The sequence below is a fragment of the Podarcis erhardii genome (genome assembly GCF_964252035.2).
Source record: "Podarcis erhardii genome assembly, chromosome: Z".
In the NCBI taxonomy this organism is placed as follows: Eukaryota; Metazoa; Chordata; class Lepidosauria; order Squamata; family Lacertidae; genus Podarcis; species Podarcis erhardii.
The window spans coordinates 41904862-41920492 of NC_138504.1; the positions used below are offsets into that span (position 1 = coordinate 41904862).

Genomic DNA, 15631 nt, shown 5'->3' on the forward strand with positions numbered 1-15631 from the left:
CAGTATAAAGCAACTTTCTGCGTTCCTTTGTTTTGCACCCAGAAAGTGTAAGACCCCCAATCCCACTTGGATCCTACAATAACTTACAGAAGGAAATACTCCTTGTTCCTTCCCATGGGACATCCAAAAAGTATAAAACAATGCAGCTGCATAAGGGCATGAATCATTCCCAAAATATAATTACAAACGAGCCTCTTAAATATGTAAAAGTATGCATTCAATGAGAGGCGTGAACTTGCTTTTGCTGGGTTATCTCATTTATATTAGGTCTAACTTGAGACAAACAAACTCTCATCTCCTCAACACAATGAAACCTTTCTGTTTTCTGATCCTTAATATTTGTCAGAATTGAAAATCCCTGTTCCCAACAATGCATCATGGAGAACTATAGAAGAATAGCCAATGCTCTTGGAAAGAGGCATGGGTACTGCTTCCATACTACATGGGAATCTTTAATGTTTCTTTGATTGTCCCTGAATCTTCCTGCCACACTTACCATCCTCTCCTTCCACACCAGTGTGGGGCACTGCACCCTTAAAAACCACTATAAGTTTATAGTATAGAGAAACTTCCAGCTCTGAATGGCTGGAATGTAGTCTATTGTAGAAAGGGAAGAAGCACATCCATTGTCCTGCCCACTTTTGCCCTTGACGCTGCCCACCCACGGACATATGGCCCCTGAAAGGTAATTCACAAGTGAATTTGGCCCTCGGACTGAAAAAAGCCCCCACCCCCAATGCACAGGATATTGACTAGAGGGACGGATGGTGTGACTCAGTACTAAGGTGCCCCCAACCACCGCGCAGAAGACTGGGTAAGATAGGATGGCAGATTTTACTTCTGTTAACTTGTTAATTCTGTGGTTTTCTGAAGCTGTGCAGGGGTGATGATTGAGAGATTCAGCAGGTATCTTTTGCATTGGACTTGAGTGAGAATGGCCCCCAAAGCCCTGTCCTGACGGCGCTGCTGCTTGCGGCCCGGCGATAGACTGCCTCCGAGCCGGGAGGCTCTATCCTCAGCTCTTCTGTCTGGAAGATAAACCTGCACAGCGTCTTATGAATGCGGCTGATCCTCGTGTGACACACAGAGACCCAAACATAGACCCAACTTCCAAGATAAACCCATCATCTCATCTCGCGGGGATGAAATCCAAACGCGTAAATAGCGGCGGCGCGGGGTTAGTGTTTCCTTGACTGGCTGCCTCTGAAGCTGAATACCAGGATTAAGGAAGGCAGGAGGAGAGGAGGCGGGGCCACGGGATGGCCCTTTAAGGGGCCGGCCATGCGCAGGCCGTCCCCTGAGCAAGCAGGTAGAGAGCGAACGAGAGACGAGCTGCGCCTTCCGCAGTTTTGCCCGGAGAGGCGGAGAGAGCAGAGCGGAGCGTAAAAGCGCAGCAGGCATCAGCCGCCGCCGACCGTCGTCCCGAAGCAGGAAAAAAAGAGGAGCCCGTAGCGACAGCAAGAGCGCAAGGCCTCCATCGTCCGACCCCTTCCAGCCCCGGCTCGGCTATGGGGAAGATCCAGCTCTTCGAGATCCGCCTGGGCGAAAGCCGCGTCGTCTACAGCCCCGGCGAGCCTCTGACTGGCACGGTCACCGTCCGCCTGGCTGGAGCGCTCCAGTACCGCGGTGAGCGAGCAAGTAGGGAGGGAGCGGGAGGGGAGGGGGACTCCGTTTCCCACGTCCGTTCCACTACCCTCTCCATGTCTTCCTATTCCCATTAACCCTCTGCGCGAAGCCTGCTTGCGAATAGGTGCAGGGGTGCACAGCTGTCAGGACACTTTTTTGGGTGGTGGTGGGGGGGGACCTTTCCACCTGTCGTCCATCTTCTTTCACTCTCTAAGCCCCCTTGCAATTAGGCGCCGAGGCTCACAGTCGCACCGTGTAGCGCCAGGATTACTTTCTTCTTCCCACTTTCTTTCGTGGGGGAGAAAGAGGAGTGGCTTTGATGTGCGCGCAGCGGGGGGAAGTTGAGGAAAATATCCTCTGTCTATGCTCAGGGACTGTGTATTGTATCTTCGCCTGGTTTGAGCAGCGAGACTTGATTTTGGGGCGTTGAAGGAGGCCTTAACGTCAAATAAGCCACACCCCACAACTACCTGTCTGAAATGATAACTTTTTTCCTGTTGTCTGTGGCTCTGTCTCCCTCTGCCCCATGTCTTTGCTGCCATGTAGGTGTATTTCTCTCTGAGTCTCTTCTGTAGGTCTATGGTGGTAAAAATCTTAACCCCATCCAGATCCACCAAAGTGGTGGGATGAATCTTAAAATACTTTAGGACCTACATTTTTATTATTGTAAGTTGTTTTAAACTGTTGCTGACATTTTGTTTTAGTGTTATAACCTGCTCTGGGATCACCCTAGGGTTAAAGGCAGGTAATAAATTAATAATAGTAATAGCCACACACAAGGAACCCCCCCCCCCCGCCAATTGTCTGGCTAACTCTTCAGCATTCTTTCGGAAAGGAGTGCCCCAGAGGCTTAACTCCTAAGTGAGTGGTCAGGTCTGGTAAAACTGCTTTCTGTATGCTTTGCTTTGCCTTGTGACGTGATTATTTTAGGAGCTTCTGAACATGTGGAGAGTGCTTCAAGTTCTTGGTGCTTGAGTAATCTTAAGCATCTGAGCTTAATGGGCTCAATACTTCCAGATTTGGTGGAGTAGGAGAGTGACAGGCACCCCAGAACTCTCTTAGTAGAACTTAAGTGTGTTCAGCACAGTTAGGGAGTTTGTGTGAACTGGGGTGGGGAGTGGTCTTCTGGAAGGGGACAGTGTTGTGTTTGGTTTAAGGCGGGGTGGGCAGGAGACAACCTGTGGCTCTTCAGATGTCACTGAAGTCCAACTCCCACCAGTGCCAACCAGCATGGCTAGTAATAAAGGATTGTGGCAGCTGTGGCTCAGCAACATCTGCAGTGCCTCAGGTTTCCCCACATGTATAAGAAGCAACCCTGAGCATTCTGAAATCTTGGTTGCAGGGGAGACAACTTTTTCTATATTCAGCTGAGCCAGAATGAATCAAATATACCAAAAGTCCAACTTGCATCCCTCCTTGTTGATGGTTGACTGAGGTTACAATCCTGTGCATGCTTACCTGAGAGTAAGCCCTACAACTTGTTGTAGACATGTATAGCATTGCTGTGGGTGGTGCTGTGGGTTAAACCACAGAGCCTAGGACTTGCTGATTAGAAGGTCGGCGGTTCGAATCCCCACGACGGGGTGAGCTTCCATTGCTCGGTCCCTGCTCCTGCCAACCTAGCAGTTTGAAAGCACGTCAAAGTGCAAGTAGATAAATAGTTACCGGGAAGGTAAACGGCGTTTCTGTGCGCTGCTCTGGTTCACCAGAAGTGGCTTAGTCATGCTGGCCACATGACCCGGAAGCTGTATGCCGGCTCTCTCGGCCAGTAAAGTGAGATGAGCACCACAACCCCAGAGTCAGCCACGACTGGACCTAATGGTCAGGGGTCCCTTTACTTTTACCTATAGCATTGCTCTATCTGTGGCATAAACTCTGGACAAACCTTTTTCTGCACGAGGAGAAAAAGGCTGGGTGAGAGATATTGTTACATTGACATCTTGAATTTTATGGCCTCCCACCAACCTTGCATGGTAGGTGGGTGACTGGCCCATAGTGACTAGGTGAGTTTTGTTGGGTGAGGATTTGAACCCAAGTCTCCCTAGCTCTGATCCATTGCTCTTAGCCACTACCCCAGAGGAAGCCAATGTGCCCGTCAGATGTTGCTGAAGTGCAACTCACCCTTGACCATTGGCTGCACTTGACTGGGCCTGATGGGAGCTGGAAGTCTGGAAACATCTGGCAGGCACCAGTACACCACTAGCTATACCTGCACTATTAGACACATGAATAGCATCTGGAGGCAGAGTGACTTGCTGTGCCCTTTGCATGAGTGCGCATAATGTGTGAAATGTATGTAGCATTGACATCTGGAGATTGGAACATATGGAGGACTTGGATAAGCAGGTTAGGCTTGGGTGTTGTGTGGCCAGGTGGTGGTTGGGGAAGGTGCAGAGCAGAGCTTTCCAAACTTTTCATGTTGGCGACGCACTTTTTAAGACATGCATCATTTCGCGACACAGTAATTCAGTTTTACTAGCAAACCAGAGGTTAAACTAACCCCTTCCCAGCCCTGGAAGGGAGTGTGGGGAACGTTTGTGTGACAAACCTACGCACTGCAGCCTGACACATTAATGTGTCGTGACACACGGTTTGGAAAGCTCTGGCACAGAGGAACCTGGATAAAACAGATGCCTACATTGGGAGTGGATTTGGAAGTAGATTTCCTTCAACTGTGCAGATCTGCAAGGTAGGGATTGAAGCTTCCAGTTTTCTTGTTTTCAACCTGTCCCAATGAGATATAATGCCATGATATTCATCAGCAGGTAGGGAAACTTCTTCCAGCCTGAGGTCCGCATTCCTCTCCTAGGCAGTGTTCCAAGGGTTGCATGACAATGGCGGGCACAACCAGAACCCAAAAGTAAATGGAACAATGGCTTGTACAGTAGGATATGGTACACCAAAACCAAGATCAAGTTCAGTCTATAATTTTTATTATGATGACCCACCCTTTAGCAGCAGATCCCAGGGCAGGTTACAATAATTTAAAATTCAGCATTAAAAGCAGTGAAAACAGACTGCAGTCACAGGAATGGAGTGAGCCTTGAGGTCACATAGTTCAGGTTTGTCTGCGTATACGCACAACCCTCCATTCTTCAGTCACACAGAAGCACTCAAGGAGGACACAAAGTGGGAGTGGAAAGGGGTGTGGTCTGAGAAGAGGGGTGTGGCTTGCAGAGAAGGAGTGGCCTAGGAAGAGACCCAAGGGCCACATCTGGCCCTCTGGTCCTGAGATTTCCCCCTTCCTGATACTTGTAGTGCAATTCTTGAGCACTCAAAGTGATTTTCTTATATCTCCAGTTGTTCTCACAGTAGCCCTCTCAGGTAGGCTGATGATATTAACCACATAGTGCAGCTTGTGTAGGTTGGACTTGAGTTGTTATTATTTATTATTTATTAAGCTTATATACCACCCTCTACCCATGCTTCACAAGATAAAATCACAATATAAAAACGCAAAATGCATAATCAAAATAAGGCAGCTCAGTGAAGTCCCTGTTGGAGGTGAGGTTCCAATGGGGAGGGGTAGTTCTTCATCATACACAGCAAATACTTCCACATGCTTACTGGGGGAGTAAGTCCCCCTGGGGCTTAGTAAATTGACTTGGTATAGCTCAACCTCAGCATGTTTACTCACAAGTAAGCCCCTCTAAGTTCAATGGGAATTCCTAGCAGGTGTACTTCAGGCTGCAACCCTAATATCTCTTGGCCACCTTTGTTAGAACTTTTATTGCAAAATATAACCTATATTTCTTCTGAGTATGCCTAGTATCTGAAATGGTAAGTATCATTGCAATGGCCTTGCAAAGAAGTAGGATAGACTGAGAGGTGGTGATTTGCCCAAGGCCACCCACTGAACGTCAAAGCTGAGTGGGCATTTGGACCTGGTGTGACACTCTAACCGGAATGGCCCATGGTCAGAGAGGATGAGAATTTTAGTACAACAGACAGCTGTGCTATGGTCTGTTGTCAGAGACCTGTTGCAATTTCTGCAGCAGGGTCCCTGCTTCCAGCATTATAGAGCTGCTCCATCAGCATGAAAGGGGGGCTTTTTAGCCACTGTGTACTCCAAATAAGGATGCAGGTGGCCCTGGGATGCAGGTAGCGCTGAGGTCTAAACCACAGAGCCTAGGGCTTGCCTATCAGAAGGTCTGCGGTTCGAATCCCCGCGATGGGGTGAGCTCCCGTTGCTGGGTCCCTGCTCCTGCCAACCTAGCAGTTTGAAAGCACATCAAAGTGTAAGTAGATAAATAGGTACCGCTCCGGCAGGAAGGTAAATGGCATTTCCGTGCGCTGCTCTGGTTCGTCAGAAGCAGCTTAGTCATGCTGGCCACATGACCCGGAAGCTGTACACTGGCTTCCTAGGCCAGTAAAGTGAGATGAGTGCCGCAACCCCAGAGTCGTCAGCGACTGGACCTAACAGTCGGGGTCCCTTTACCCCTTACTCCAAATCTAAGTATTTAGGATTACTGAAAACCCAAGGAGCTCCATTTTCAAGAGCATGGCATGCAAGCTCTTTTAGGTACAATGGAACTCCACAGGAATCACAGTTCAAGTCATTCTGAAAGAAGATATTGGATTACATGCCTATTGCCCCAGGAAATTATTTTCTATGAAACATTCCAAAATTACACCAAGCTTAACTCTGCATTGTCATGCAAGGCACTGTCAAGAATACAGCCCTATGCCAATCATAGTGTACATAGTGTATTTAGAAATGTATAAGGCGCTGGGAGTATAAACCCCACAATATGTTTTGGGCAACCAGAAACCATACACTTGCAGAGCTAGGAGAGTGTTTTCCCTTAGATGTCCCAGTGTTGTCTCTAGGTCAACACTAATTTCTTTCCAGGGTAGGGAACCTTTTCCAGCCTGGGTTCCCTTCTGGGAAAGCTTCCAAAGGTCAGTGGTGGGTGGGGTCAGAGGCAAAAGTGGGTGGAGCAACTAATGTAAATCATTTAACGCACAGTAGCCAAAATTCTACACTCACTTGCATACCCTTCTCCATCCGTCATCCAGACAAGGAAGAGGCATGATAAGAATTCGGGGACATACAGTGGACGCTCGGGTTGCGAATGTGATCCATGCAGGAGGCACATTTTCAACCCGCAGCATTCGCAACCCCCAGCGTCGCATCTGCGCACGTGCAGGTCATGACTCGGTGCTTCTGCACATGCGCTAAGCATGATTTAGTGCTTCTGCACATGTGCAAGCGCCGAAACCCAGAAGTAACCTGTTCTGGTACTTCCGGGTTTGGCGCGATGCGCAATCTGAAGTGTCTGTAACCCAAGGTATGACTGTATTCCAGCCAGGCAAAAACACTGAAGAAATGGGATGAGGCATGTGACCTAGGGAAAGTTCTGAGGACCAGATAGAGAAGTGTAGAGGACCACAATGGGATTCTGGGTCTCTCTGTTCCTTATCCCTAATGGTTCTTGGGTCTGAAAAGGTTGAAGACTCCTGCAGGATACATTCTTTGTTGTGTCTTTGTAGGATAGGATGCTGTTCAAAGCTATGGGACAAGGATAACTGTGACTTTAAAGATGAATGGGAACCCTTTACAAAGTATTTGAAGACGCAACAAAGCGAACTGGACTCCTTGGCAGGTTTTGAATAAACATTCACAAACTTTTCATTGATAATAATCAGCTAAATAGTTTGAGGATCTATACAACTTTGTAACATGCAGAAAACAGCATTTTTAGAGAAATCAAAGACTGGAATTGAGGGAAACCAGGGGGTGGGGGCGGGTGGGTTCTGTGGGGGCAGGGAGGAAAAAGGGGGGGAATAAGGATGATATGTTTCTGGATAATATGTTTTGTTTTAATTTTGAATAATTATTTCTTTTTTAAAAAAGGATGTTGTTCAAAGCTTAGGGTGCATCCCTCCACTTCCTTACTTTTAAGTGTGTTTTGGGGTCACCCCAGGTTTAATAGCATAGAACTAACAAACAGGCTCTTACTGAAGATTGTTCTTCTGCATTGCACATGGGACAGGTCCTCAATCATGGAGGTGTATTGGCTATGGGATAGTTAGGTCATATAAGCATCAACTTCTTATCGAGCCTCTGCACTTTTAAAAATGTATTCTTGTTATTTCTGAAATACATGCAACAGGCAAACATAGACAACAGCAATCATATTGTGGCTGATCCCTAAATGGGGATGCATGGAGAAAATAACAGTCTTGAAAGGTATCAGACATGTATATTCATTTCTTAAAGAATTCAGTCCAATAAGTCTTTCCACGGGTTATAGTGGAGAGCGTGCTTTGTTTTGAACTTTTGTGGGAATCTGGAATGGGGAGCTAATAACCCACTTTGACCTTGTGAAAAGTGAACTATTTTGTTGTTTTTAAAGTTATCCACTTCTTGGACATAAGGTGACTTGAAGGCAATTCTCTGTAGTTAACAGATAAAACCGTGCTACTATATATATATATATATATAACAAAAAACCAAAACCACCATATCTTCTTGAGTTTTCCTCTGTCCCTATAAACAGGTGGAAAATCTGTGGCTCATCAGGTGCACAAGAATGTTAAGATTTGATTGGTAATTTTGCTGATGATTTTATAGTTTATATTCTTTTTGTAAATTGATTTGAGATATTTATTATTTATTTATTTATACAACCAAGTGGCATATAATTGTATGAAACAAACCAAAAATCCACATGGCTGGGGGAATACCTTGAGTATTCCAGAAATCTTCATCAGGTGTGATCAAGGTTGGGGAGCCTCAGTTCCAGGGGCCAATTGTGGCATTTCCAAACCTTTCTGTTTGGCCCTGGGATGCACCCCAGGACATCATCATCATCATCATCATCATCATCATCATCCCCCGCCCAACTGACTGGGTTGCCCCAGCCCCTCTTGGGGGCTGTGGAGATGCCTTATGCTTTTCTGGAAGGAGGAGGGTGAAAGTATATATTTAGCTGGTGGTTAAGAACATAAAAATAGCCCTGATGGATCAGGTCAAAGGCCCATTTAGTTCAGCCACCTGTTCTCACAATGGCCAACCAGATGCCCCAATGGAAAGCCTGCAAGCCAGACCTGAGGGAAACAGCAGATTGTGATTCCCTGAAACTGGCATTTAGAGGCATATACCGTATTTACCAGGGGAACGCAGGTGGCGCTGTGGTCTAAACCACTGAGCCTCTTGGGCTTGCTGATCAGAAGGTCAGCAGTTCGAATCCCTGTGACGGGGTGAGCTCCCGTTGCTCGGTCCCTGCTCCTGCCAACCTAGCAGTTTGAAAGCATGTCAAAGTGCAAGTAGATAAATAGGTACCGCTCTGGCGGGAAGGTAAATGGCATTTCCATGCGCTGCTCTGGTGTCAGTGTTCCGCCGTGCCACAAGTGGCTTAGTCATGCTGGCCACATGACCTGGAAAAACTGTCTGCGGACAAACGTCGGCTCCCTCGGTCTGTAAAGCAAGATGAGCGCTGCAACCCCAGAGTCGTTCGCGACTGGACTTAACTGTCAGAGGTCCTTTACCTGTACTTTTACCGTATTTACAGAAATCTAATGCAGCATCGAATCTAATGCACACCTTGAAACCAAAAAAGTATTTGCTGGCGAATGTAAACACGTCCTCAAATCTAATGCACACCCTAATTTTTATGACATAATTTGGCCAAAAAAGGTGTGCATTACATTTGAGCAAATATGGTATACTGCCTCCAGTACTGGAATTGGTCCACAGCCATCAGGAATAGTAGCCATTATCCTCCTCCATGGGTTTGTGTAACCCCACCCCCAACCCTTTGCTAAAGCCATCTTAAGTTGATGGCAATCACCTACATTCTGTGGCAGCAAATTTCCAGTTTATAATTCTGTGTTGTGTGAAGTTTTTCCTTTTGTTTGCCCTGGATCTTCCAATATTCAACTTCATTGGTTTAGTGCAGGTTCTAATACAATGAAAAAGGTAGGGGGAGAAATGTAACTCTGTCCAGTTTTATGTACCTCTATCTTGTCTCCTTACTACGTTTTTATACAGACTAAAAAAGCCCCAACTGTTCCTCGATTAGGAGTTCCTCTCACCCAGTGATTATCTTGGCTGCCCTTTTCTGAATCTTTTTTTCAGCCTTACAATGTCCTCCTTGAGATTCAGTGACCACAGCTGTACACAGGATTCAAAGTGTGGTTGCACCATAGATTTGTATAATGGTGTTACAATATTAGCAGTTCCTTTTCAATCCTAACGATCCCTTACATCGAAATTGTCTTTTCGGCAGTGGCTGTACACAGGACCAGCATTTCTGCCAAGTCACCCACTGTAACGCCATAGCCCCAATATATTTCCTGGTGTCCTTTGCAGACCCCATCAGTGTATATGTGAAACTGGGGTGTATTCCCCCCCCCCAGCATGCATTGCTCCACGCTTCCTTACATTGCATTGCATTTGCCTCTTAATGCCCATTCACCCAGTCTGGAGAGATCCTTTTGGAGCTCAACACCAGGGCATTTACATATATGTTGGAAAGCACAGGTCTCAAGTCTGATGCCTTACTCCACTTCTTAACATCCCTCCTTTGTAGGCACCATTAACCATGCTGGTTGGGAGCTGGGAGTCAGATATAATGGAGGGGCCCTTGATATGGCCAGCTGTAATGACAGATAAGCCTTTCTCAGTAGTCACACTCAAGGAAGAATTTATTTCCCTTTTGAGTTTGGATGGCTTCCTCTTTAACTGCCTTCCAAACGCTAGTGAAGGCAGAATTAGTAATAGATTTTGCCCAGCCGGGCATATCACCATCTTTTTATCTTAGAGTTTTGTTTGTAATCAGTTTTGCCTACTCGTGTTCTGTATTGTATGGTTTTAAAAAATACGTGTGTGTGTATATATGTGTTTGCTTTTATAACGATGCTGTGAGTTTAACTGTTATAAGCTACCCTAAGTGATGCATCTGCATTAACAGGGTAAAATTTTACAAAGATACACACATATTGCATTTATATCCCACTTTTCTTCCAATGAGCTCAAAATGGCATACATGCTTCATCACAACCCTGGTTAGGCTGAGAGACAGTCACTCACAAGAGGTTACCCAGTGATCTTCAGTATAGCTGACTGGTGATTTGAACCCTGGTCTCCCAGTTCCCAGCAGGGGCCTGTAACCACCATACCACTGGCTAATAAATAGGTAAATACCCTGGGGATGTTTCCGTACCACAAATCTACATGAGTTGTTCTGCCTGGCTTTGCACCTGGCCCACCCACAACTGGCATATGGCTCCTGAAAGGTTTCCTAGAAGGGCATGTTGCCACAGACCAAAAAAAGTTCCCCGTGCTCTTGATTTGGAGCAACATGAATGGGCTTCTGAGTGCTCAACTGGCTAACGGGAACCAAGGAACCTTTATAAAGCAGGCTGCCAGCTGAGGCAGGGAGCCAGGACCACCCTCTTCTCCTACACAGGGATGGCCTTGGACAAATGCAGATGCCTTGAAGTTGGGAAAGGACTGTTGACTCAGCAGCTCCTGGAACATCTTGGTCTTTTCTCTGGCTGGGGGCTGCAAAAACAAGGGAGCGGGCTGGCTTGCCTCTTTCAGTATGCTATGTTCCGTTTCTCTCTCTAGGATCAGAGCTGTGAATATTAACACTTTGGGTGGTGTGGTGGTGAGAGAAATTCTCTTGGGTAGGCTTGGTGAGAAATTGCCAAAGCAGGCAACAGAAGCCCTCACCTCATACCCTGGCTTCAGATTTTTGCATTCAGTTTGCATTTCTGCCCTGCCTTGTAGCATAGACAGAGATGGCAGCCTTGGCCTGAGGTCATGCATGGGGGGGGGGGGCTGAACCCCTGTCCCAACCCAGCATGGTTCACTCCTCTTGTCGCAGCAGCTAAGGCAGTGTCTGCTTGGCTAGGGTGAGGTGTGCCAAGTTGCCTTGGCAGTGGTGTGTGTGTATATATGAAGGTGTTTTGGAAAGAACACCCAAACAACTGCCAACTTTTTTGGGGGGTGGGAATGCTGGAATTGCTTTTATAAATAGCTTTTTAACGCTGCCTGTGGCAATTATTCTGGAGTAAGAGCTAACAAAGGGACACGGGTGGCGCTGTGGGTTAAACATCAGAGCCCAGGGCTTGCCGATCAGAAGGTTGGCGGTTCAAATCCCTGCGACGGGGTGAGCTCCAGTTGCTCGAGCCCTGCTCCTACCAACCTAGCAGTTTGAAAGCACACCAGTGCAAGTAAATAAATAGGTACCACTCTGGCAGGAAGGTAAACGGCGTTTCCGTGCACTGCTCTGGTTTGCCAGAAGCGGCTTAGTCATGCTGACCACATGATCCGGAAGTTGTACACCGGCTCCCTCGGCCAATAAAGCAAGATAAGCACTGCAACCCCAGAGTCGGTCATGACTGGACCTAATGGTCAGGGGTCCCTTTACCTTTACCTTTAAAAGCTAGCAAGAAATTGGTAGCAGGTTCCAATTTTAATGCCTCACCTCTTCTCCCCATGATCCCTTGAGCTGGAACAAAGGCCTTATGTCAAGTCAGACGACTGGCCCCTCTAGGTCCCTCTATACTGACTGGCATCAGCTTTCCAGGATTTCAGACAAGAGGTTTCTCCCCGCCCTATCTGGAGATGCTAGGGATGCCAGTGGGGGGGGGGAATGAGTGTTTATACCCCTGGGCTCTCACTTGTGGGTTGCCTCAGGGTTCTGTCCTCTCCCCCGTGCTTTTTAACATCTACATGAAGCCGCTGGGGGGTTTGGACTGGGTGTCCATCAGTGCGCAGATGATACCCAGCTCTACCTCTCTTTCAAATCAGAACCAGTGAAAGTCCTGTGCGAGTGCCTGGAGGCGGTTGGAGGATGGATGGCGGCTAATGGATTGATGTTGAATCCTGACAAGACAGAAGTACTGTTCTTGGGGGACAGGGGGCGGGCTGGTGTGGAGGACTCCCTGGTCCTGAATGGGATAACTGTGCCCCTGAAAGACCAGGTACGCAGCCTGGGAGTCATTTTGGACTCACAGTTGTCCATGGAGGTGCAGGTCAATTCTTTGTCCAGGGCAGCTGTTTATCAGCTCCATCTGGTACATGGGCTGAGACCCTACCTGCCCACAGACTGTCTCGCCAGAGTGGTGTATGTTCTAGTTATCTCCTGCTTGGACTACTTCAATGCGCTCTGTGTGGGGCTACCTTTCAAGATGACCCAGAAACTGCAACTAATCCAGAATGTGGCAGCTAGACTGGTGACTGGGGGTGGCCACCGAGACCACATAACACTGGTCTTGAAAGACCTACACTGGCTCCCAGTATGTTTCCGAGCACAATTCAAAGTGTTGGTGTTGACCTAAACGGCCTCGGCCCAGTATATCTGAAGGAGCGTCTCCACCCCCATCGTTCTGCCTGGACAATGAGGTCCGGCTCCGAGGGCCTTCTGGCGGTTCCCTCATTGCAATAATCAAAGCTACAGGGAACCAGGCAGAGGGCCTTCTCTGTAGTGGCACCCACCCTGTGGAATGCCCTCCCACCAAATGTCAAAGAAGACATTTAGAAGACATCTGAAGGCAGCCCTGTTCAGGGAAGTTTTTAATGTGTGAAATTTTAATGTATTTTTAATCTTTGTTGGAAGCCACCCAGAGTGGCTGGGGAAGCCCAGCCAGATGGGTGGGGTACAAATAATAAATTATTATTATATTATTATTATATTGAACCTGGGATTTTCTCCATGCAAAGCAGATGATTTGTCACTGAGCTGCAATTTAGGAAGGTTGTTGGCAAACTGGAAAGTGTGCGAGATGATAAAAAATCTGGAAACCAAGCCTTATGAGGAAAAGTTGAAGGAGCTGCCGTATGTTTTGCCTGGAAAAGGGGGAGACAGAGGAATTATGATAGCTTTTTTCCAATGTCCCAAGGGCTTTCACATGGAAGATGGAGCAAGCTTGTTTTCTCCTGCTCTGGCAGGTAGGACTCAAACCAATGACGTCAAGTTACAAGGAAGGAGATTCCAACTAAACATCAGGAAAAGCTTTCTGACAGTAAGAGCTGTTAGGCAGTGGAGGGTCTTCCTCGGGAGGTTGTGGTCTCTCCTTTCTTGGAGGTTTCTAAGCAGAGGTTGGATGGCCATCTGTCATGGATGCTTTAGCTTAGATTCCTGCACTGCAGGGGGTTGGACTAGATGACCCTTGGGGTCCCTTCCAACTCTACAATTCTATGATTCTAAGACTTTTGCTGCAGAAAGGTTTGTGGTTCTCTGCGCCCAACCCCAAAAGAAATCGATGGCTAGGACATTTGAGTAGTCGGTGGAGAATTAGTGTGATGTCCCAGGATGTGGAAACTTGTTGAAAGCTGCATTTAAATGGGGGGGGGCAGCACTCAAACCTATGACTTGCTCCACGTGCATTCTAAAGTAGGGTTGTACCACATGCTCTCTTCCTGATTGTGTGGGTCTACTTGCTTGTGCGTCATCTGAACATGGTGCTAAGCTGATGGGGCAGCAACACTTAAGCATTCTGACGGTGGGGGAGGAATTTGTGATGACTTCACTCATGTTTACCATTGGTGACTCATGAACATGCATGATGTGTGAATTGGACCTTGGAACCTGTGGCAGAAGAGTGACTCAGCTGCGCCCAAGTTTCCAAAGGTGTTTACAGGTGTGGACGTTGAACAGTGTCCCAATTATTGCTGCTCTCCTTTAAGCTGTGAGTGGAATAGCTACTCTAGTTCCATATTTCTTTAATTCAAATAACAGCCTTCCCCTCATTAATTTTACTGGACAAGCCAACAGCTATTGCTAATTCACGTTCAGTGACACCTATATTTTCAGTTTGACTTGTATAGAATCATAGAATCATAGAATCATAGAGTTGGAAGAGACCACAAGGGCCATTGAGTCCAACATAACCCCCTGTTATGTTGTGTACCAGCATTTTCTGGTACTAACAACCAGTCCTTTTTTTCTGGGGGTTCTCGAGGGTATGCAGTACCAGCAGCTCCCCCCCCCCCCATGTTACAAGTGCCACACTTACTGTAACAACTTCATGGTACCAGCACCTTTTTTTTCTTAAAACAAAAACAAAAATACCACTGCTAACAATGGTACCCAACTAATGATTCCCCACCCCCCACCCCCCACCCCCAGCCTCACTATACATTTAAATCACTGAACAGGTGAATATGAGGGGGATGATTTGCTCGTAATGTCTTGCAGAAAAAAGGGAGCCTGGCAATTCTGTGTTGAGTGCCCAGTGTAGAAGTACCGGTAAACCTAGACTGTGGGTAGAGAACCTCAGTCCCAAGGGCAAAATGCAGCCCTCAAGGCCTCTCTGTTTGGTCCTTGGAACTCACACCTCACCAACCTGGCTTTGCAACCTGAGAGCTCTTTTGCCTGTCTGGAATGTGTCCTTGAATGCTGTGCTTGCTTGCTTGCCTGGGTGGAGAATAAAGAGGTGTGTGTGCATGCATTTGCATAGAAAGTAGCCGACTGTACAAAGGTGAAATTTACATCCCTTGCTTAACCCATTTTTATCTCTGACCCCACCTGCCCTCAGGCACTGAAAAAAAAAAGACTTGACAAGATTCTCCAAATCACCAGTCATCACAATTGGGGCAGGATAAGAAACTGCACTCCATCCTAGCTGCATGAACAGGCCTATGAGTGTGTACAAAACAGTTTCCTTCAGACTTGCAAGATAATCAAGGGTGTCTGGGGAGCTTGATCTGTCCTGGTGCTAGGAACTGATAATAGGAGTAGATGGGTGTGTGTGGCGTGGGGGGGGGGTTGTCTCTTTTGGGCCACCCCTTCTTTGGTTCCACAAACTCATCCCCTGTGTCCTCTGCCCAATAAAAAGCATTGTTCAGAATAGCAGCTTGCATGACCCACTAAAGAAGATAGCAACACAAGAAAATACCGTATTTTTTGCTCTATATGACACACTTCTTCCCTCCTAAAAAGTAAGGGGAGATGTGTGTTCGTCTTATGGAGTGAATACAGGCTGTGTGGCTATCCCAGAAGCCAGAACAGCGAGAGGGATCACTGCGCAGCGCTCTCTCTTGCTGTTC

At 47.1% G+C, this 15631-nt stretch overlaps 1 protein-coding gene across 2 annotated transcripts in view; it reads left to right on the forward strand.

Moving 5' to 3' along the window:
- Positions 1-1207: 1207 nt before the first annotated feature.
- The window catches only part of ARRDC1 (arrestin domain containing 1), a 57675-nt gene continuing 43251 nt past the window's right edge, over positions 1208-15631 (forward strand). Inside the window, exon 1 of one of the 2 annotated variants that reach the window (XM_081847703.1) lies at positions 1208-1626. In XM_081847703.1, the coding sequence (XP_081703829.1) occupies positions 1509-1626 (118 nt within the window). In that variant the 5' untranslated portion in view covers positions 1208-1508. The remainder of the gene's footprint in view (positions 1627-15631) is intronic. The other variant, XM_081847702.1, reaches the window with a different exon arrangement.